The 21,741-nt window shown below is 44.6% G+C and overlaps 1 protein-coding gene across 1 annotated transcript in view; it reads left to right on the top strand.

The window, feature by feature from the left end:
* Positions 1-21,741, top strand: part of exoc4 (exocyst complex component 4) — a 516,360-nt gene that overhangs the window by 462,398 nt on the left and 32,221 nt on the right. Inside the window, exons 13-14 of the mRNA XM_078235822.1 lie at positions 4,150-4,328; positions 21,424-21,565. Of these exons, the coding sequence (XP_078091948.1) occupies positions 4,150-4,328; positions 21,424-21,565 (321 nt within the window). The remainder of the gene's footprint in view (positions 1-4,149; positions 4,329-21,423; positions 21,566-21,741) is intronic.

Below are 21,741 nucleotides of genomic sequence, written 5' to 3'. Positions count from 1 at the left end.
TGTGCACTAACTGTGCTTCAGCTTCAGAAAATAACTAAGCTTTTGCCAGATGGAGAGGACAACTCTGTACCTTCCAACAAATCCCCTCATTGCCTGCTTCCGTTCCGGCATCAGGGAAGTTGAATCCTGGCCGCCTTCATGTTTGTAGGATGGAAGACTTCTCCCATTACTCAGTTGGCAGTGCAGGCCATTTGCTGTTCTGGTGTGCACGTACATATGACCGGGAGACATTCTATGTAAACTAGGGATGGCACAGTGGCACAGTGGTTAGCACAGCTGCCTCACAGCGCCCGGGACTTGGGTTCGATTCCTGGCTTGGGTCACTGTCTGTGCGGAGTCTGCACATTGTCCCCGTGTCTGCGTGGGTTTCCTCCAGGTGCTCCGGTTTCCTCCCACACTCCAAAGATGTGCGGATCAGGCTGATTGGCCATGCTAAATTGCCACTTAGTGTCGGGGGATTAGCAGGGTAAATACATGGGGCTATGGGGAGAGGGACTTGGGGGGGATTATATGGTCGGTGCAGATTTGATGGGCCGAATGGCCTACTCCTGCACTGTAGGGATTCTATATAACACTAGAAAATCTTGTCCTGGCCCAGTGCAAACTGTGTGCGCAGCATGCGTCTGTTCGAGTCAGAGTTGGCCTCACCAGCAATCCTGAGGACAGTCGATTTGAATAATTCCTCCTTGTCTCTGAGGTATATTGGTCCAGGGAGTGTAATTAATGGTGTGACCAAATTTACAAGGATGTTGCCTGGATTGGTTGGCATGCCTTATAAGGATAGGCTGAGGGAGCTCGGTCTTTTCTCCTTGGAGAGACGGAGGATGAGAGGTGACCTGATAGAGGTGTGCAAGATGTTGAGAGGTATAGATCGGGTGGATTCTCGGAGGCATTTTCCCAGGGCTGAAATGGCTGCTATGAGAGGACACAGGTTTACGGTGCTGGGGAGTAGGTACAGAGGAGATGTCAGGGGTAAGTTTTTCACTCAGAGGGTGGTGGGTGAGTGGAATCGGCTGCCGTCAGTGGTGGTGGAGGCAAACTCGATAGGGTCTTTTCAGAGACATCTGGATGAGTACATGGGACTGAATAGGATTGAGGGTTATAGGTAAGCCTATATATAAGCCTAGGTAGGTAGGGACATGACCGGCGCAACTTGTGGGCCGAAGGGCCTGTTTGTGCTGTATTTTTTTCTATGTTTCTATGATCTAAATAAACTCTGTGACAGCCTTTATAAAAGCTTAAAACGGACTTAAAGCAGTTTGCTGAGGCTGTGTGGTGCTGGGGGATGAAGTAACAAATTGTGACAAATGGCTAAGCAACATTGCACCTGACTCCAGTTGACAGGTGATACAGTGAATGTGCTGTTACTTTGTCAGCTGGGTGTGAGGACAATTGCTTTACTTAATGCTTGAGGGCATCCCTTCCCAGAAGACAGGAAGGCACCATGGTCGGTGGGAGGTGGTGTAGCTTGCATCACTGCTGCCAGCACTACCTGAGAGCATGTGCAGGAGCAGACTGCGTACTTAAAAGGAATTTGACAATGGAAGATTATTCATCAATACCATACACTAAGTAGTTGGCCCCAGACTGCATGCTGCAAATGTTGTCTGCCACGTATATCTCATATTTACCACTTAATAATGATGACATGAGGAAAAATGTTCTACACTTATGTGCTTACGATCTGGAATGCGTTGCTTGGGAATATGGTAAAGGAAAATTCAACCAAAGTCTTCAAAAGAGAATTGGATAATTTTCTGAAGAGAAAATTTCCAGGGCTACGGGGAAAAGGTAGGAGAGTGGGACTAGGTGAGTTGCTCTTGTAGAGAGCCATCTTCAGTGCTGTGTCACCATTCTATGGTGTTCCAACTCTGTTTCATGTTCAGTCTTTAGAATCATGAAGGAGGATATTTGGCCCATCGTACCTGTGCTGGCTCTTTGATAGAGTTATCCAATTAGTCCTGCTCTCTCCTCATAGCTCAACCATGTTTCTCCTTTTCAAGTCTATGTGTCCATTCCTTTGTGAAAGTTAATATTAAAATTGCCCCTCATCCTTTCTGACAGTGCATTAAAACAAATCCTCCTAATTTCCCCTCAGGTCCTTTTGCCAAATATCTTGAATCTGTGTCCAAGATTTCTATTCTCCTGCTAATAGAAACTCCTTATTTACTTTATCAAAAACCTTCATAATGTTGAAAGCTATTAAATCTGCCCTACCCTTCTTTTCTGTGTAAGATGCAAGCGCTCTATCTGAAGTTAATAGGAATTAGGGGGAAACCCTCTGCTGGTTGGAATCATACCTGGAACAAAGGAAGATGGTTCTGGTGATTGGCGGTCATAGAGTCATAGGCCAGAATACAAAGAACAATACAGCACAGAAACAGGCCCTTCGGCCCTCCAAGCCCGTGCCGCCCCCTGGTCCAAACTAGACCATTCTTTTGTATCCCTCCATTCCCACTCCGTTCATATGGCTGTCTAGATAAGTCTTAAACATTCCCAGTGTGTCCGCCTCCACCACCTTGCCTGGCAGCGCATTCCAGGCCCCCACCACCCTCTGTGTAAAATATGTCCTTCTGATATCTGTGTTAAACCTCCCCCCCCCCCCCCCCCCCTTCACCTTGAACCTATGACCCCTCGTGAACATCACCACCGACCTGGGGAAAAGCTTCCCACCGTTCACCCTATCTATGCCTTTCATAATTTTATACACCTCTATTAAGTCTCCCCTCATCCTCCGTCTTTCCAGGGAGAACAACCCCAGTTTATCCAATCTCTCCTCATAACTAAGCCCCTCCATACCAGGCAACATACTGGTAAACCTCCTCTGTACTCTCTCCAAAGCCTCCACGTCCTTCTGGTAGTGTGGCGACCAGAACTGGATGCAGTATTCCAAATGCGGCCGAACCAACGTTCTATACATCTGCAACATCAGACCCCAATTTTTATACTCTATGCCCCGTCCTATAAAGGCAAGCACGCCATATGCCTTCTTCACCACCTTCTCCACCTGTGACGTCACCTTCAAGGATCTGTGGAATGTTACCGGCACGCCCGAGGTTTGTAAGATCACATCCGAGGCCAATGGAGAATGCTGTTTTGCAAGCCTCGCCCACCCTGATTTTGGGGCTGGCGTGCCCGTAAAATCAGGGCCGTGGAATTTTACAGCATGGGAAGAGGCCCTTCAGGCCATTGTGACCATGCTGGCCATCAAGCACCTATCTATTCTCATCTAATTTTCCAGCACTTGGCCTGAAGCCTTGTATGCTATGGCATTTCAAGTGCTCATCTCAATACTTTTTAAATGTTGTGTGAGTTCTGACCTCTGTCACCCTTTCAGGCAGAGAGTTCCAGATTCCCACCACCCTCTGGGTGAATAAGTTTTTCCTCACATCTCCGATAAACCTCCTGCCCCTTAACTTAAATCTATGCCCCCTGGTTATTGACCCCTCTGCTAATGGGAAAAGTTCCTTCCTATCTATCCTATCTATCTCTGCCCCTCATAATTTTATACACCTCAATTAGGTCCCACCTCAGCCTCCTCTGCTCTAAGCAGCAGATACATAGAAACACCACCACCCCCTCCAAGCCACTCACCATCCTGACTCTGAAATATATTGCAGTTTCTTCACTGTGGCTGGGTCAAAACGCTGGAGCTTCCTCCCTAACAGCATTGTGGGTGTACCTACACTACATGGAGTGCAGTGGTTCAAGGAGGCAGCTTCTCGAGGACAATTAGGGATGGGCAATAAATACTGGCCTAGCCAGCGAAGCCTGCATCCCATGAATGAATCAAAATATCTCTGTTCTTGTCTTGCTGGAGTCCTGTAGATGAATAACTTATAGCCTCCTTCATATTGACTGAACAACAAAGGTGAACTAGTTTTTACAGGATGATCAAAAACAAAAAATAATGATCAAGTAAAAATGAACAACGTTTTGATTCCTTGATTGTTTTATGACCAGAATTGAATATTAAAGTACCCTAGAGGTGCTCCGCATTATAAACCTATGGTGTCCATTTCTTTAGAACAGCACTGAAAATGTTAAATGTGTTTAACAGTGATGTTGGTCACATTAGGTTATTATTTCTGAATCCTTGATTTCCCTCCTGACTTGAGTTTTAAAAGAAATTACTGTTATAATACACAGAGCTGCCAATGCAAAGGAATCTGAAGTGTTGACTGGCAACTTGGGAGACAAGCTTATACCACAGAATGAAATCCTGAGAGATGTTAGTGATCTAAAGGCCCTGGCAAATCTACAGGAGAGCCTGGAATGGTTATCGGCACGGCTGAAAGGCTTTTTCTCCAGTCTGCCTACAGCTCAGTGTAAGTATCGAGCTCCTTTGATAAAGGTTTTATTAGTCTCGATTTTGGTTGACGTACTGGTTTATTTTGTCCTGCAATAAGTTCAATGTCAGTTTAACATTGTCTAAATTAACCTGCTTTGCTTCAGTTGCAAACTGGAGTTCATTTTCCTTTTTTGTCTCGCTTCCTGAGCCCCTCGCACTCACTCTCCTCCTCCCTGCCTACCATAGCATTGAAGCATTGTTAACCAAAGCTGCAAATAGCATCCACTGGGCCTGTGGCTGTAATGCCTTATCTCCCCATGTATTCCTCAGCCTCTCTGTAACCCTTAACACGATCTATCACTCTCCTATCATTCCTCGTCTCTGTTGTCCATCTTAATGGGACTATCCTAATTTGGTTCCACCTTTACCAATCTGATCATCGGCACCAATTTCTTCCCTTCCCATTCCCACTGCTGCCACCAGAGTCTCCCAAAGATGTATCCTTTCAAGGACCCTCTTTGAGGAAGAGTGAGGTTGTAAGCTTTTAGGGGGCTATCCCAGAGCTTTATGGTTTGGGCAGCTGAACGCATGTCTGCCAGTGGTGCAATGATTAAAATGAGATGCTCAAGAGGCCAGAATTCAAGGTGCTCAGATATCTCAGAGAGTTGTATGGCTGGAGGAGATGGCAGAGATCGGGTAAGGGCCATGGACATGGAATGATTTGAAAACAAAGATGAAAGCTTCAGAATCAAGTTTTTGCTTAACTAAGGGCCAGTGGAGGTCCATGAGCAGCGAGCACAGGGTAATGGGTAAATGGGGCACAGTACAAGTAAGAACACTGGCAGCAGAGTTTACACCAATGGCCGTAGGAAAAAGTATCTGCCATCCTTACCGAGTCTGGTCTGCATGTGATATCAGAACCACAGCAATGTGGTTAACTCCTAACTGTCCTTTGAAATGGCCCAGCCCAAGGGTTGGTAGTGATGGGCAACAAATGCTGGCCTTTCCAGAGATGCCTACATCCCATGAAAGAATAAGATTCTTTATAAGTAAAGGATTTTGTTGTAACTTCTTTTATGGGCAGTTATGGAAGCCTGTTAGTGCACAGTAAGGCCTTAGAAACTGTAATATGATAAATGGCCAGTTAGTCTGTTCCTGGAGATGTTAATTGCAAGATAGATGTTGGCCAGGACACTGGAATAATAGCCTTCCTCTTTTTCCTGAGAGGGCAAAAGTGCCTGGGGTTTGATGTCTGATCTGAAAGACAGCACCTCTAGTAATGATGTATATTACCTCAATGCACTGCAATGAAGTGTCAGCCTAGACTCAGACTAAGTCAAGGTCCTGGCATGGGATTGAAGTCACTATCTCTGACTCAGTGCTACCACTAGGACAAGGCTTTACACTGACTGCCTATGCATGGCCATTGGCACAACTTAAGCTGAATTTTGAATACTTTTGATTTCAGTTGAAAACAGAACACAAGCAAAATCTCCATTTATCCTTGCCAGTGAGCAGCACAAGAGTTGGCATTGTAACTGGAGTGTGCTGGCCTTGTGATGCTCTTTAGCGACATCAGTCTCGAACAGGTGCCTGTGGTTTAGTCATATCCCAGAAGGTCCATCGTAAGAGAAATCTCGCACTGAAACTCACCTTCATCTAATTAAAAAAAGGAAGATGGCATTTTGTTGGCATGTTTACCATTAGTGTTCTTAATACAGATAAAAACTCAATAATCCATTACAGTATGTGTGTTATAATTAACATTAATATAAAAACAGGATGGCTAATAGGAGTGCTTTATCACAGATGACAGTCACCTCGCTGTTCATTATTATTGTTTGCTGAGCTGATGGAAGTTGTGTAGCTGTCGTCTTATCTTGAGTCATTTGAAATTGGATTTCATTTTATTAGCCTATTCAGGAAGGAAATTTTTTTATTAATACAAATAATTTTCCTCTTCACATAATGTGAAATGTAATAAATTAAAACTCTCAGTAACCCTTTGAGTGTTGAGTTCTTCCCAGGACAGCATTATTTTAGTTAATATTCTCCATCAAAAAGAAGTTTCTACATATTGGATATATTGTCTCCGACTGCAGTGTCTTTTGGTAAGTGTATGAGGAAGGAAAGTTGGGGATTAAGTGAGAGTGGCAGTTATTTTACTGCATAAAGTTGGTACGTTAAAGCAGGAAAGAATTGCATTTTATTCATTTTCAGAATTTGAGTTTGAAGGCAAGGACAGCATTTATTGCCACCCCAAGCTACCCTGGAAAAGGTGGTGATGGCCTGTTTTCTTGGGCTGCTACAGGGCTGATAGTCCCACACTGGTATTAGAAAGGAAATTCCACGATTTTGACCTAGCAATAAAGGTCCAAGGTATGATGGTGTGAGAATTGGAATGGGATTTCCCAGAAATGAATGTTCCCGTGCAGCTGCTGTCCTGTCCTTGTAAGTGGAGGAGGGCATAGGTTTAGGAAGCACTGAAACTGAGAAAGTCTTTGTGACTAACTTTGGTGTATATTGTAGATACGGAGTGAGGACTCTGAAAGCTGCTCTGATAACATAGTAAAAAAAAAGGCATCAGTATACCAGGTGGAAAGTCCCAGTGAGAACCTTGATAGAGGTGTTGCGTTTGTTAGCATGCCTGTTGGGACAAAATGTCGTCATCATCTACATAGCACATCATGATCATGGTTCATAAAGTGTTTATGCATTCAAGTACAAAAAGGTAGAGTTAGATCGGCTGTGAATCTCTCCACAGTCTAATAGCCTGAAAACACTCATCGTTCAATCTCACACATCAAGAATGGGCAGTTGCTATACGATGTGTACTACATCACACATTCGGAACACTCAGGTAGGTGTGATAATACCTGCCGAACAACATCCATTTAACCAAGTCAACTAGAACCAACAACTTCATAACAGGAGATAGACTTTATTTTTGTCAATGTCATCCAGTAACTCAAGTTTCTAAAGCCTTTCAACCAAAACTGGACCCTTAACTCTAGCGGTCAACCTCATGGTTCTTCTCTTGCTACCAGCAATGTATGAATATCTTCCTTGCATCTTGTTGAGCACCATTGGGTTCAGTACTCAAGATAAGGTTGACCAGAATGCTTTAATAGCTTGAACATGACGTACACCCAAACAAAACTGGATTATAGGATCCCACAGTGCAGAAGGAGGACGTTGAGTCTGCATCGACAACTATCCTACCCAGGCCCTATCCCCATAACTCCACATATTTACCCTGCTAATCCCCCTGGTTGTAAGGGCCAATCAACCTAATCCCGCACATCTTTGGACTGTGGGAGGAAACTGGAGCACCCGGAGGAAACCCATGCAGACATGGGGAGAATGCGCAAACTCCACACAGACAGTCACCCAAGGCCAGAATTGAACCCGGGTCCCTGGCACTGAGGCAGCAGTGCTAACCACTGTGCCACCCTAGGAAACAAGAGGAAATGGAGGGAAACCTCTCCATTGGTTGGGGCCATACCTCGCACAAAGAAAGATGGTTATGGCTTTGGGGATCAATCATCTCAGTCTCATTACATCACTGCAGGAGTTCCTCGATCGTGTCCTAGGCCCAGCCATCTTCAGCTGCTTCATCAACGCTCTTCCCTCCATCATAAGTTCAGAAGTGAGGACGTTCGCTAATGATCGCACAATTCGTGATTCCTCAGATACTAAATCATAGAGTTCCTACAGTGCAGAAGGAGATGATTCAGCCCATTGAGTCTGCACCAACTCTCTGACAGAGTATCTCACCCAGGCCCTCTCTCCCACCCTATCCCCTTAACCCCACACATTTATCATGGCTAATCCATCTAACCGACACATCTTAGGACACTAAAGGACAATTTATCATAGCCAATCCATTTAACCTGCACCTCTTTGGACTGTGGGACGAAACCAGAGCACCCGGAGGAAACGCACACAGACACCAGGAGAACGTGAAAACTCCACACACAAGGGTGGAATTGAATCCGGTTCCCTGGTTCTGTGAGGCAGCCGTGCTAACCTTTGTGCAGCCATGGCACCCTTATGCAGTCTGTGTCCATATGCAGCAAGACCGGGACATCATTTAAGCTTGGGCCAATACGTGACAAGTAATGTTTGTGCCACACAAGTGCCTGACAATGACCATCTCCAACAAGAGAAATCTAACCATTTCTCCTTGACATTCAATGGATCCTTGTTGAATCGCCCTCTCTCAAAATTCTGGGGGTTACCAGTGACCAGAAACTGAACTGAACCAAGTATATAAATACATTAGGGAGTGAGTGGTGCCAGGGCAGGTGTGAGGCTGGAAACACTGTGGTGAGTAATTCACTTCCTGATTCCTCAATGCCTGGCCATCATCTACAAATTCAAGTCATGAGTGTGATGGAATACTGTCCACTTGCCTGGGTGAGTGTAGTTCAAATAATACTCAAAAAGCTCAACACCATCCAGAACAAAGCATTCCTCTTGATTAGCACCACATACACCACATTAAACATTCACTCCCTCCATTATCGACGCACATTGGTTGCAGTGCGTAACATCAACAAGATAGACTGCAGCAAATCACTAAAGATCCTTCGACAGCACCTTCCAAAACATCTAGAAGGTCAAGGGCAGCAAATGCACAGGAACACCACCACCTACAAGTTCACCTCCACGTTACACATCATCCTGATGTGGAAATATGTCGTCCTTCCTTCACTACCGCTGGGTCAAAATCCTGGAACTTCCTTCCTAACTGCACTGTGGGTGCTCCGAAAACACATGGACTGCAGTGGTTCAAGAAGGCAACTTCTCAATGGCAATTAGGAATAGGCAACAAATGCTGGCCTAGCCAGCGATGCCCACATCCCATGGACAAATAAAAACAGGAAAAAAACCTGAAGAAAACAAAACACCTCGCTAGCCTCCCAATGAGAGCAGGGGGAAAAGAAAGCTTTAGAAATGAGGGTAAACTTTTATAACATTTCTCAGACTGTTAGATTGAATTCGTAAGGCCAAACAGGAAGAATGCTTTTTCTCTCCTGTTTTGTCTTAATATTTTTTGCTCCCTTGTCTCCTGAATACTCTTACCGATGCCACTGGATGGGTTCATAGTCCTTTGTTACACTTCCCAAAGGCTTTTCGGCTATCAGTGAGCCTGAGTGTGAGTTTTGCCAGGCTCTCAACAGGATCCTGTGTGCATCCAACTTGGCTCACTGGACGTTAAGCAGGAACTAGATTCCAGAAACAAGTACTGGATTGGAAGGGTTAAAGTGACTTTAACGCTTGGGTAGGTTTGTGATCCAATTTTGATGCAGTGACAAATTATCCACATCAAGGAGTTGCTGGCATCTTTTAGATATCGTGCAGAATTGTACTCAGAACATCGATTACCCGACTAGATTCCCACGCTTGACACAGTCTTGTTTTTTTTAATGTGGGTTTTATAGTTAGCCTTCAATTAACCCTCTCTGTGAAAAGTTTAGTAATCCTGTGACTCTGAGTGTTGCAAAGTACAATATACAGTGCGCAATGCTTCATCTGCTTTATCCCCAACTGCAAAAAAGCCCCAAAGGATTTTTTGAATGCTGCTTCACTGCAGTTTTCCTGAAAGCATAAACCTCATTTTGCTGATGATATGGGGCAAATGTAACAGATGCACATCGTAACCCCATTGGTGATGGGCAATTTATATAATCATCGCTGCCTAATCTAGGAATAGGTAAAGGATCATGAACTAGATACAGACACCCTGTTATGGATAACTGAACTGGGACATGTGGCACACAGGCACATAGACCAGGAAAGAGCATTTGTGTTCATCTAGCCAATTGCACTGCCACTACAGTAGGGTCACTGCAGTTTGCTTTGGTGCCCCTCGGCTTTGGAGGGCAGAAAATGTTGGCTTGACTTTCTAGACTGGATTTAACACTCCACCGCTAGTGGGTTTGAAGGCATGGGGCATATTAAGTCCAACAGGTGGCCTCCCCGTTTCCTACCCACCCACCCTTACCCCAACTGTAATTATGCCAGTGCCAGTTGTGGCAACAGAGGAGCCTGCCTGACCAATTAAGGCCCTTAACTGGGCAATTAATGCTCGCTTAAGGACCTCACCCACCATCACTGTCATTGAATTGATAGTGGGAGAGACCCATTCCAAACAGCCAACCCGGCAGTTTCCCCTGTATTGGCCTGTGATGGGCTGGGGTTGGTCCCTCTTTAATTGATCCCTTGGGCCCATCGGAAGACAACCTCCCGAAGCTGTAACCTCCAGGTTATCCTCCCCTCATGGCCTTTCAAACCTCAGTCCCCAACCCCCTTACCAGCCCCCAAATGTACAAAGTTCTGAACTGTCGCAGCTCGCTGCCCGGGTGCAGTATTGGCAGTGGTCACAGCTCCTGCTGGCGCTACCACTACATCAAGAGCCACCAGCCTCTGCTTGGTCGGCAGCTTTCTGAGGTGGAACTTCCTGTCCCCGAGGCCGGAGATCCCATCTCCAGCCTATTGGACATTGAATGATTGCGGGCCAGCTGTTCTTCCTCTGAGTGGGCACCTCCCATACCAACCGAGGACTACAAACAATTCAGCCTCTCATCACAGTTTCAGAACTCTTGCCAAGCGCATGCGAGCAAGCATCAGTTGTGGTCAGGGGGAGGGAGAGGGGGATCAGAGAACATTAGAAATCACCTTAACTCATCCCCAGACAAAGTCCACACGGTTATGCACTTTCCAGCAAGGGTCACTGATAAAGGGGAGGAGGGGGAACTGTGGCTCATTTATTTTCTTCCCTCTGCAACCTGAGGCAATTGGACGATGTTGCGTCGTTGTCCTCATTTGAGATCTGCGCAATAAGCACACAGATTGGGGCTTGAATCCTGAAGCTTCTGGTGTGTGTGATTACATCGAAATCTGACATTTAACACAAAAAAATGATTTAAGCATTGCAGTGGAAAGCAAAAGATCTGATCACACAGACGCTGAGCTGTCTGGTAAAGCCTATGTGATTAGGATTTGCTTGATAATTGGATTGAATTTATATGTTGTTGTTACAACAGTGAGTACCATTCTTTTACATTGTTTAAATGTGACAATTCATTAAATGGTAACGGTAAGCAAACCCTTGGTAACATTAATTCACGAAAATAACATCCTAGCCGTGTTTAGCTACCACTTTATCATAGATGACAGTCACTCTGCTGTTCATTATGATTGTTTACTGAGCTGATGGGAGGCACAGAGCTGTCTTCTTATCTCCAGCAGTTTGAAATTGCTTTTCATTTTATTGAAATCTCCAGAGTTCACGTAGTTTTCAAAAACAAATTGCAGTAGGAAACATTTTTCTCACATTTTGTGTAGTCGCAATAAAATAGCAAATATTCAATTGCCTTTATAACATCAGTATTAATATCATCACCACGTTAGCATGTGTTGGATCACAACCTGAACAATCATAATTTTGTGTGGGAGTTCTGGAAATGTTGAATGCAATCTCGAGTCCAAGGCCTAGGAACTCCGGAACAGGTAAGTCAAGTATCTTGGGCTGGGAGGCATAGGGGAAAAAGTAAAGTTTATTTATTCGTCACAAGTAAGGCTTACATTAAGACTGCAATGAAGTTACTGTGAAATTCCCTTAGTCGCCACAGTCTGGCAGTTGTTCAGGTCAATGCACCTAACCAGCACGTCTTTCAGAATGAGGGAGGAAACTGGAGCACCTGGAGGAAACCCACGCAGACACGGGGAGAACATGCAAACTCCACACAGACAGTGACCCAAGCAGGGAATCGAACCCAGGACCCTGGCGCCGTGATGCAGCAGTGCTAACCACTATGCTACTGTGTTTAGGAGAGGGGCAATGAGGGGAGGAGTTGGGCTTAAGAATGGAGCATATTCAAAGGAATTGGGGGTATTGTCCAAGGGGGAGCTGCCGCATTATCAGCAAAGTACTGACCCCAAAAAATAACCACCTTGTTTCCTACCCTTTAACCATCTCAGGTTAAAAATCGAACTTCCTGCTCCCACTCTGCTGCCCACATTTAAGGTGTGAGCAGCGTATTATCTGGGTCAATAGGCTTGATAACAAGCCTAATTAACCACCTATTTGTTGATTTAAATATGGTGGGTGAGCTGCCAATTTCAGCAGCTGCCTGGCCCCTGTATTATGGGGCTGAGCTTCAGGGTGGGCAAGAAGGTGTACCCCCACTCCAAGGGAAACATGCCTGATGGGGGCATGTAAAATTTGTCCCGAAAAGTCACACTGTCGTTGTTCAGGAGCCAATGTCAGACAGCACAGAGCTGATAGGGGACCAGGACTTGCTACGGGATCAAATACAGGCAGCAGAGTTTTTGATGACCATGTGTTCACTGAGGGAAGGATGTAAGGGACCAACTAAGAATTGTTATGAAGGGAGAGGTTGATCTCCTCTCTGAGAACTAACACGCAACCACTCAAAGAGAAACACCTCGCTTCATAATCTGTTAAAGTGTGTGCGAAATAGTACGATCTGCTCTTCAGCAGAACACAAAGAATCTTGTGTTCTTTGCTATCGTCACTATCAAGATGAAGCTTTCTTTTAAGACATAAATTAGCTGTGGTAGAGGCAGTTGCTCGCAGAAGCAGGTGCTGTCTGTCTCTCTCGAGCTGAGAGCTGTCTCTTATACCCCCTGATGACATAGAAACATCCCCACAATAGGATTGGTTTCCAGGTTACCCAAACATCAAATTCAAATCTGATAGGCTGCTGTTATTCAAATGCCTATTTTGAAATAATTGGTTAAAATTCAAAAACTGCCTGTTATCTTGGCAACCCTACTGCCTAGCCTCTCGAAACAATGTTTCACTCTATGTTCTCAGTGTACTTGCATTCATACCTGCATCTTTTTTTTTCAAAAACTCTAAGTACAGTAAAAAACAACCTTTTACACAGACCATGCAATTTTACAACTCTTAGGATTTTACAATTTCTTTATAATTTTACAAACACCAACTTCACAAAGAATGCACTGGAATATTTGAGTCTAGAGGTAACAATGACATGAGTCAGTTTTCAACAGCAGATGAACTGGGACTGGGGTGAAGGCAGACCATGTTACTGAGGTTGAAAATAGTCAGTATTAGTGATGGCACGAATATGAGTCAGAGACTCATCGGGTTTAAATGTGATATTAAGGTTGTGAACAATGGGTTGTTATGCATTGCCTGAAAGGATGGTGGAGGCAGCTTCATTAGTAACTTTCAAAAGGGAATTGGATAAATAGAATCCCTATAGTGCAGAAAGATGCCATTCTCTCCAAAACAGCAACCCACCCCAGGCCCTCCCCTTCGCTCTATCCCCGTATCCCCACACACGTACCATGGCCAATCCACTTAACATGCACATCTTTGGACTGTGGGAGGAAACCTGAGTACCCGGTGGGAGTCCACGCAGATACTAGCAAGGAAATATTTCGTGGCCAATGAGGATGGAGCAGGGTGTGAGGCAAATAGGACAGCTCTCTGAAAGAACTAGTACAGGCATGGGCCAAATTACCTCACTCTGTTCCATACCTTTCTATGATTCTCTGGTGAGAAAGGGCGAAAGGAAAAATAACCAGTAATATTATGGTGAAATTACATTTTATTCAGAGATGCTGGGCAGAATTGATGCCTCCATCTCCTCCTGGGAAACAAATTTGGAGATGGCGGGTGGGCATTTGATCGAGCAGGTGATTGGGGTGGTTGCCATGCCATCTCCACCTTATTAAGTCCAGCGCAGGAAGGCTCATGGATGTTTTTCTCGCCCGGATGCTGGTTGAAGCTCTTATGGGCAATTAATGCTTAATTAATTGGTATTCACCCTGCAGCAGGCGGGGAACTGGCCATGTGGATAGACCGTTCTGGGGTTTCATGCAGCCTCCCAGCTGTGGGGGGAATGGATCTGTTGTTGAAAGGCATTCAATGCCTGATGGGGGGGACCCGGCATAGGGAAAATAAAAGCTGCCTGACAGTCACCCCATGCCCTTCCTTCCATCGCCCACACCAAACTGGCAGCCCCCTCCCCCCACCACCCCGCAGCAGGCAACACCCTCCCCCCGACCCTGTCCCACACTAACAGCTGCCACTGCTCCTGGTGTGGTGCTCTTGGCAATGGAAAGCTGCCAGTCACTGTCTGGCTGCCATCTCTCCTGGGACAGGATATTTATCCTGGGAAGGCCCAGTGCTGACCAAGTTAATGCCAATGGCCATTTAATTCCATTAACTGCTTTCTCTTAACGGGGCAGGCACAACCCCTGTCATCAAGATTAAATTCCACCCATTGAGAATCAAACACAAGGAACAGAATGAATATACGTAGTTATCTTCAGCACTTGGCTCTTAAACAAAACTATTGCACTCCAATAAAGGAAACAGGCACTGGAAACCCTGTGGTCTTTAATTAGACAAATGCATTGCTGTGTGCACTAAGTCGCAGCTAGTCTCAGAAGGAAAAATCTTCGACAGGGTGTCTGCTCCAGATAGGTATCCAGTGGGCTACACAGTGTATGAGAGGAGACACTGAGGGGGTGAGAGCAGGAGTACTGTGGGATTTGATTTACCTTTGCACTGCCCCCTGTTCTCTCCCAGCCTCCAGCTACACATATACACCCTCGCGATTGATTAACCTGTTGCTTCATGCTCTGAATGTGAAGAATGTAAGCAGCAAAAGTCTAGTGCAGGCTAAAGCTCCCCCCCACCCCCTCCTCCGCCCCAGACGGGGAGTAAAAATTGACAAAGGGTCATCCCAATTTGAAACGTTGGTTCTATTCTCTGTCTACAGGTGCTGTCAGACCTGCTGAGTTTCTCCAGCATTTTCTGTTTTTGTTTCAGATTCCAGCATCCGCAGTATTTTGCCCTTATCTTCGTAAAAATTTATGTCAGGGAAACACGGAAGGGATGTTGAGGCTATTCGAATTACCGCTAGTTGTTTAGCTGCCCTAATAGTGCTGATTATCAATTTAAATTGTAGAATTTAAGAAATAGTGTTCTTAGCCGAACGCAACATGTCAGGAGCATCGGTCAGGATGCCCGAGCATGATGAGTGAACTCCATACAATTGTCCTTCAACGAAACTGCCTTCCTGAATTCCCAAGTTGTGCTCTTGTTGCTCCCAGCACTGAAAGAGTAACACTCCAATTGTGCTCTCGCAACTTATTAAAAATCCTTTCTCCAGATTTTCCTCTGAATTTCTCACTCTGCTTTCAGGGTTTAAAAGAGATTACGTACTCGTTTGCCCCACGCTTGTCCATGGACTTTCCAAAAGCATTTTGAAATTGTGTGCTTTTACAGTGACACTGACTGTGGCAAGCTGGAACCGTGCTCAAGGGGGACGTTGCACAGTGAGCAACTCCTCGCAATTGTGGAGAAAATCAGCTACTTGACCTTTCCAAGTTTGACAGTTTGTCACTGGGTGGTTACTCACAGAACTCAGTCAGTGCAGTGACCGGCTCGGAATCTTTTTACCACGGCTGCTGCTGCTGCTAAAAAAATTGATTTTCTTGAAATCCTATTAAATCATCCATGTGTACGTTTAATATGAATTTTGTGTCAGCAGGAGCATTAAGGACAGAGGACAGGAAGTCTTTCAGAGTGTCATTGCTTAAATGAGTTTCTGGAGAAGTAAAGGTCCTGTTATTTATTTATTTTTCTCTTTGATATCATGAGCTTTAATTCAGAGCTACATTGATTTACAAGAAACAATCTTGAAGGAGGTACAATCTTCCAGCCGGTAAAGTCACCTGGGTGTTGGCTCCTGTCTCAGCCATTTCTGAAATGAGAATAATGCAAGTTTTAAAGGCCGTGGCTACAGACCAGTGCAGACAGCACTGACCCCGGACTGGGGTAAGGCCCTGGCTGGGCTGTGGTGCAGCCGGGCTGGGCTACAGTTCTACAGAATGCCCCCTGTTAATCTTACCTCTCGTCAAGCTTTGTGTGAGCCCAGACAGCAAGTATTGATGACAGAGGTGATTAAAGTCCAATTCTGTCCCCATCTGACTTCCACCCATGTGGCAGCTTCCAGCATAGATCACTGAAAAGTTACATGATTTTCCCTTTCTCCTTCTGTCTCCCTTTTAATCCCAGGGGCACTGAGACCAATTCTGCTGCCAATGCTGCAGCTCTGACTTGAGACAGGCAACTCGTTGTTCCAACAGAAAGGGCAGCTTTCCTCTATATTACAATGAACCTTTAATCCATACCCCTTCCTGGGCTGAGTGACAATGGATTTACCAGATAATCTTGCTGACCACTTAACTTTCCAATAAATTGAGCTGTGGGAAACCAACCAATTTCTCCATGTCAGTGCGTAAGGGACATTTTGCTACATTAAAAGTGCTTTATCATTGCAAGTTATTATTTATTCTGCTGCGAGGAAACACTGCAGCGAGAGAAACTCAAGGGGCTAAAGGCAGGCAGGTCGCCAGGACCTGATGAACTGCATGCTAGGGTTTTAATGGAAGTGGCTGCAAAGATAGTGGACCCCCATTGATTGAAATTTTTGGTGGCTCACTAAATTCTGGGAGGGTAACAGAAGATTGGAAAACAACCATTGTGACCCCCTTGTTCAGAAAGGGAGAAGGCAGGGCTGAGGGAAGCGGGAGGAGTGAGGTCATACACTTTGGTAGGAGGAATCAAAAGGCAGATTATTATCTAAATGGAGAGAGACTGCAGGTGAGTGAAGTACAGAGGGATATAGGTGTTCTAGTGCATGAATCACAAAAATCTAATGAGCAGGTTCAACTAGTTAAGAAAGCAAACAACATTTTGGCCTTCATTGCAAAGGGGTTGGAGTTTAAAAATAGGGAGGTTTTGTTGCAATTGTACAGGGTGTTGGTGAGGCCCCACATGGAATATTGTGTACAGCTTTGGTCCCCTTGCTTCAAAAAGGATATAGTAACATTGGAGGCAGTTCAAAGGAGATTCACCAGGTTAATTCCTGGGATGAGAGGGTTGCCCTATCAAGAGAGACAAAATAGTCTGGATCTGTATCCCTTGGAATTAAGAAGAGTGAAGGGTGACCATATTCAAACATACAAGATCCTGAGGGGGCTTGACAGGGTAGATGTTGAGATGTTTTGACAAGTGGGAGAGTCTCAAACAAGATAAAGGGCCAGCCATTTAAAACTGAGTTGCGTAGAAATTTATTTTCGGAGAGGGTGGTGAATCTCTGGAATTCTCTGCCTCAAAGAGTAATGGAGGCTGGATCATTAGAAGTTTTTAAAGTGGAGGTGAATAAATATTTCATAGATAAATAAGGAATAGAGGGCTATGTGGTAATGGCACAGTAAAGGAGTTGAGGTGGGCATAGATCAGTCATGATCATATTGAATGGCGGGGCAGACCTGAAGGCCTACTCCTGCATCAATTTCCTGTGTTCCTGTTTTAAAAAAAAACAAAAGGCTTTGGTGGCATTTTAAGAACATAAAAATAGGAGCAGGAATAGATCTGCCAGCCATTCAATATGCTCATGACTGATCCTCAGCCTCAACTCCACTTTACACATGCTATTTAGGATTAGCAGCAGAGCAAAATCGTCTGCACTCACATTGTGTCGACTGTGACAAAGTGGGTAGCATCCTTGCCTCGGAGTCAGAAGATTATGGATTTAAGGCCCAATCCAGATACTGAAGCATATCATCTAGGCTGGCACTCCAGTCCAGCACTGTGGGAGTGTTGTACAGTTGAAGGTGGCATCTTTTAGATGAGGTGCTAAACAGAGGCTCCATCCGAGGATGACACAGTGGTTAGGCCATGATAAATTGCCCCTGAGTGTCCAAAGATGTGAGGATAAGGGGGAATTACTGAAATAAATGTGTGGGGTTACAGGGATAGTGCAGGAGGTGGGCCTGAGTTATGCTCTGTCGGACAGTGGGTGCAGACTCGACGGCCTCCTTCCGCACAGTGGGGATTCTATAAACTAATCTGATATATCGAAAGAAGGGTGGTGAGTTCTCTGTGTCCTCTCCCTCCATCAACAACACAAAAAATAGATGATCTGGTCATTTATCTCATTTGTGGGACATTACTGTATACAAATTGCCTGGTGCATTTCTCTACAATGACTGCAAAATGGCTCAGGATATCCTGAGCTTGTGAAAGTTGCTACTTACCCTGTACAGGAAACAGTCAGAAGTCTACAAGTGGCCTCATTGTCGCTGGCCCGTAACAGGAAAAAGCAGCCAGATCTTTCACTTCAGATCATAATTCAGTGACATGAGTTGGAAAATTCAGTTGTGTGTCTAGTCTGTCAGTGCTCAACGTCTAAACTCACACCTGAAGGGCAGATACTGTCCCTTGTAGAACAGGAGTTAATGCAACCATGAGAAACAGGGAGAACATTATGAAGAAGATGGAATGTGAGAATTGTTAAATCGATGGAAGCACCAGCTTTTCTATTGGTCCATTTTCTACAAGCTTCTACCATCTAAGCCTAAACGTTGCTGCGCTCCCATTGAAAGGTTATTTGAAAATGCAGATGACTTCCTTTATGAAGTGAGATACTCGGTGCTTCTATTTTTTTTTCTCTAATTGTACTTTATCACATTTGAGAAAATTGATTTGACAGAAAACCCCACCCAACACCACAGTGAATGTGATGCAGTATGTTCACAATCAGGAGCAGGGGCGTAAGATCGGCTGCTCCCAAAGAATGTCAAAACACCATTGGCGGCACAGTGGTTAGCACTGCTGCCTCACAGCACCAAAGACCCGAGTTCAATTCCGGCCTTGGGTGACACGTTCTCCCCATATCTGCATGGGTTTCCTCTGGGTGCTCTGGTTTCTTCCCATACTCCAAAGATGTGATGTGCTGGTTAGGTTGATTGACCATGTAAAATTGTACCTTTGTGTCCCAAAATGTATAGGTTAGGGGAATGAATGGGGTAAATACATGAGGTTACTGGGACAGGGTCTGAGTGAGATGCTGTATTGGAGAGTCGGTGTAGACCCGATGGGCCAAATGGCCTCCTTCTGCACTGTAGTGATTCTATAATTCTAACACCCCAAATGTGGAATGCACCCCTGAACCCCCCGATGGGTGTTTATAGACCAGATTAAACAGATGAGCAAAAGTAAACTAGAAATGTAAAATAAGAACAGAAATCTGCAGCGGGATTCAATCATTGACAAAAAAAGATGGGTTAAGGTTTTGGGTCCAAACTCATTGTCAGAACCATTACAGAGCATCACCTGTAGAGATGGAACCCAGAAAAACAAAACAACAACATAGAACAGTTGGGCTGAATGGCCTGTTTCTGTACTGCAAATTCCACCTATACATATACTTAAAGAACTCAATACCCGGCCGAATAGTTTTTTTTTATTTTAAAGGTGTCTCCGTCTTCAAAGGGTTAGTCCTGTCAATGGCTGTGGAATGGATGAAGTGGGATCTTTTGAACCCTTCACATAAATGTTGTTTAAGGTTATTTGGCATTTTTAAATTCAGATACTTTATAAGTATTCCCATCTGCGCTATTCATCAGTTCTATAACATCTTCCCATCTGTAATATTTTATTGTAACAGTGTTCTGTATCCTTTACAGTGTCATCAGTTCACTCCATGCTGATCTTGCCAACAGCGTCTTGTTGTAAACCAACTAAATTGAGCTGTTCTCTATAGCAATTTAAATAGATTGAAAGTGTCTAATCTGCATTTTGTGCAAAACTAAATTCCTTTGGGTAACATAAAATCTGGTATATATGCTGCAGTAGTGTATAAGTTACATCATTATTTACAGTTGTGTTTTTTTCTGTCCATTTAAAAAACAAGCCTTGTCGTTGGATCTGCTCAGTTGGATTTGTGTCCTGTGATAATGAACAATGCAGACAAAAGAGACCAGGATAGTAATACGTTTGTATTCACCTCTGTAATCTAAATCAGATCAATTGTAGGGCATTGTAGCCAGGTTAGAGAGATCTAGCCAAGATGGTGGCACAGGGCAACATCAAGAGGTGTGTCTGACCCTGGGCACAGTATGTGCTTCCCCATCCCCATTCTTCTCCATCCCATTTAAGGGGAGGCGATGGCCTAGTGGTATTATTGCTAGACTACTGATCCATAAACTCGGCTAATGTTCTGGGGTCCCGGGTTCGAATCCCGCCACAGCAGATGGTGCAATTTGAATTCAGTGAAAAGAAATCTGGAATTAACAATCTTTTGATGACCATGAATCCGTTGTTGATTGTCAGAAAAACCCATCTGGTTCACTCTTGTCCTTTAGGGAAGGAAACCTGCCGGCCTTACCCGGTCTGGCCTACATGTGACTCCAGACCCACAGCAATGTGGTTGACTCTCAACTGCCCTCTGAAATGACCTGGCAAGCCACTCAGTTGTTGAAGGCAGCTGCTCACCAGTTGTTGAAGGCAGCTGCCTTCAACAACCTTCTCAAGGGCAACTTGGGATGGGCAATAAATGCTGGCCAGCCAGCGACACCCATGTCCCACGAATGAATTTTTTTAAAAAAACCTCTCACCATGAGTCTCTGTTTCCCTTTTATTTCCTCTCTGCCATTCCCTCCCAACTCTTATCCAAATATTCCTGTCACCGCTCTACCCCCTGCCACCTGGGACTGCTCCCCTGTTTGCTGGTTTTCTCCCACAGCAATAGACCCACAGCAATATGGTTGGCTCTTAATTGCCCTCTGAAATGACCCAGAAAATCACTCCGTTGTATTCAAAATGGCCCTTTCCAAACAAACTCCTCCAATAGAGCCATCATACTAGTCTCCAAAATGTTTCTCTTTAAATTTAGTAAGTAACACAAATTATACTGTTGGCAAAATTTACTTTGACATTCAGGATTGTTTGCAATTCCAGTATAATGAACAAAGGATTCATCCTTGCATTTTAAGTAAATATTTCTATTTGCTATTGTGTTTCCCTCTTGGAACCATCAGTCCCTCTTCACTGGTTTTCCCATTGAGGCCAATGCCAGATGGACAATAATTGCTCACCTAATCAGCAATGCCATTAATGCCTGTGAATTAATCAAAAAAGGTTTATCAATGGAATTCACCCCTCGTATTTCCATCTCGGGCAAATAGTTTTTCTTTTAGCAAATTCTAAGATCCCTGCTTGTGGTTTGACTTTGTTCTGAGTGTTCCTGTGGTGTATTCCTGTTTCACAGCACTCTCTCCAGGGCAAGAAATTCATGTAAACATGGATATTCCTCCGGTGTCTGAGCAGATAATGGAAACTCTCAATGATCTTGCAAGGTCGTTTCAAGAAATGGCTGACCGGTGCCTGCTGGTGCTTCACTTGGAAGTCAGGTACTGTATCTCAACTTAAAAGAACATAAAAAGTATATAAAAATACCCATTGGGTCTAGCAAGCCTGTTATTTTATTCTTATGCCAACCTCTCTTGCTGTAACCCGCAATTTATTCTTTGTTCAAACAAATCGCCTCCTTTTTGCCCACATATTAATTGTCAATGCACCTCAAAAG

This window comes from Mustelus asterias, chromosome 19 (assembly GCF_964213995.1).
Source record: "Mustelus asterias chromosome 19, sMusAst1.hap1.1, whole genome shotgun sequence".
NCBI classification, from domain to species: Eukaryota; Metazoa; Chordata; class Chondrichthyes; order Carcharhiniformes; family Triakidae; genus Mustelus; species Mustelus asterias.
Note: the sequence above shows the minus strand (reverse complement) of the source record. Positions and strands in the feature narration are given on the sequence as shown.